This window comes from Papaver somniferum, unplaced genomic scaffold (assembly GCF_003573695.1).
Source record: "Papaver somniferum cultivar HN1 unplaced genomic scaffold, ASM357369v1 unplaced-scaffold_107, whole genome shotgun sequence".
Taxonomy (NCBI): domain Eukaryota; kingdom Viridiplantae; phylum Streptophyta; class Magnoliopsida; order Ranunculales; family Papaveraceae; genus Papaver; species Papaver somniferum.
The window spans coordinates 1424929-1426619 of record NW_020619603.1 but is presented as its reverse complement, the minus strand read 5'-3'; the positions used below and the strand labels follow the sequence as shown (position 1 = coordinate 1426619).

At 36.0% G+C, this 1691-nt stretch overlaps 1 protein-coding gene across 1 annotated transcript; it reads left to right on the top strand.

Moving 5' to 3' along the window:
* The first annotated feature begins 211 nt into the window (after positions 1 to 211).
* On the top strand, positions 212 to 975 carry LOC113327736. Its single transcript, XM_026574869.1, has 2 exons — positions 212 to 343; positions 465 to 975. The coding sequence occupies exons 1-2, from the start codon at positions 259 to 261 to the stop codon at positions 710 to 712; spliced, it is 333 nt and encodes a 110-aa protein (XP_026430654.1). The 5' UTR covers positions 212 to 258; the 3' UTR covers positions 713 to 975.
* The last annotated feature ends 716 nt before the right edge of the window (positions 976 to 1691 follow it).

The following is a 1691-nucleotide window of genomic DNA, read 5'->3' as shown; positions in this document are numbered from 1 at the left end:
GCTTTCCGAAGTTGGATGATGCACGTTCTGTGATTTATTTATCTTAAGAATTCAAGCCGTACGTACCGGATCCCGGATATGGTGGCTTAGTGGGCTTTTATTTTGATTTAATTTAAGTAATATACTTATCTTCGATTGAATTTAAATTTTCAGTTTATTATAAATAGCTTAGACGTATGCTTTTCAGGCATTCATTCTCTCAAGTCTCAACAAAACCAAAAGTTTTCGAACAAAAGAATTCTAGGGTGCTCGTTTCAAATGGCGGAAACCAGAAGTTTGATAATTTCTTGTGTGTTCGTTTGCCTTCTCTTCGCCTCGAGTACCGTCATGTGCACGGTAGAAGGTAAGTAATTACACTTATTTTCATCAAAAAAAAAGAAGTGATCTTTTGTAAATGGATCGTAATTATGATTAATTGATTTGTTTTCTTCTTATAAGTAACATACGGTTATATGCATATGTAGGTGAAGAGTGCCACCTTGTTTTAGCAGATGCTGTACTTGCGGCTGTAGTAAGAACAGTCAAGGGAACTCTTGTGAAACTGGATACCAAAGGAGTTTGCTCTGGTACAGAAAAGATATGTGATGCGTGGTGCCCCGTACAAGGAAAATTACTTGGTAAAGTTATCAAGGGTGGGAATATTGGTAAGTGCATCTATCCTAAAGATGATGCCCTAAACGCCGGATATTGCGCCTGCTGCCAACTGAACTGACCATAGCGATACTATTGGTTTATTACCGGATCGAGCTGTGCTAGGGTAATCTCTTCAGAACTGATGGATCGATCTATGTGTTCGTCTGCTATCTTCAAGTGTGCCTCGTCAGTTGTGCTATCTTCGTGTGTGTCTCGTCAGTTGTACTTTTGTGTATCTTTTCTTCCCGTTGTTTGGCTTTATGTATTTTCATTCTCGTTGAGTTTCTCAAAAATAAATAAAAAGACAGGGACATGCCGCACGCATTGCTTTGTTTAGTTTTCTGATCGTGCTTGTGAACGTTTCGTTTCTTTTATATCTTTCTATTTTGTATTTGGAAATTTATTTTTGGAAATGCTATTCTAGTCCTGCTTTCCACCTAATCGAAAGTGGCTACCTTAGTTGTACAAACTTGACAAAAAAATACGTTCCACGTAATTATGGTATCACATGATTTTATCTGTTCTTTCCGAGTCCAATTTTGAGCACGCTTTGAAAAGAGTGTGCACACCTAGTTAGCAATTCGGGATACGGGAAACCTTCGGAACCGAATACATACGAGTATTATACGGATTTGTAAAATTCAAATTCGGTCAAAAATACAGTTCGTGATTCGACAGTAATGCGGAACGGCATACGTACGTGTATAATTTGTTTAAGACATATGAATTCGGCGTACGAAATTCGGTATATATTAACATGTTAAAAATTCATTTTTAATATAATCCCTTCTTAGATACAATAATTTAATAGTGACATGAAATATATATATGATAAATGAATTACAATCAGCAAATAATATGTATGTTGGTGGTATTGGAATCAGATTCGTGTATGTAAAATTTTAAAAGTAAAAAATATAATAAAGAATGATAATATAGTGATGATGTGGCAAAGTATTATACGGGCTGTATGATTCGATAATTCGTAAATACGCGTATAAATCGTTTTGAGATGGGAATTCGCGAATCTAAGTCGGGGTTCCAGTTATACGGCTGAT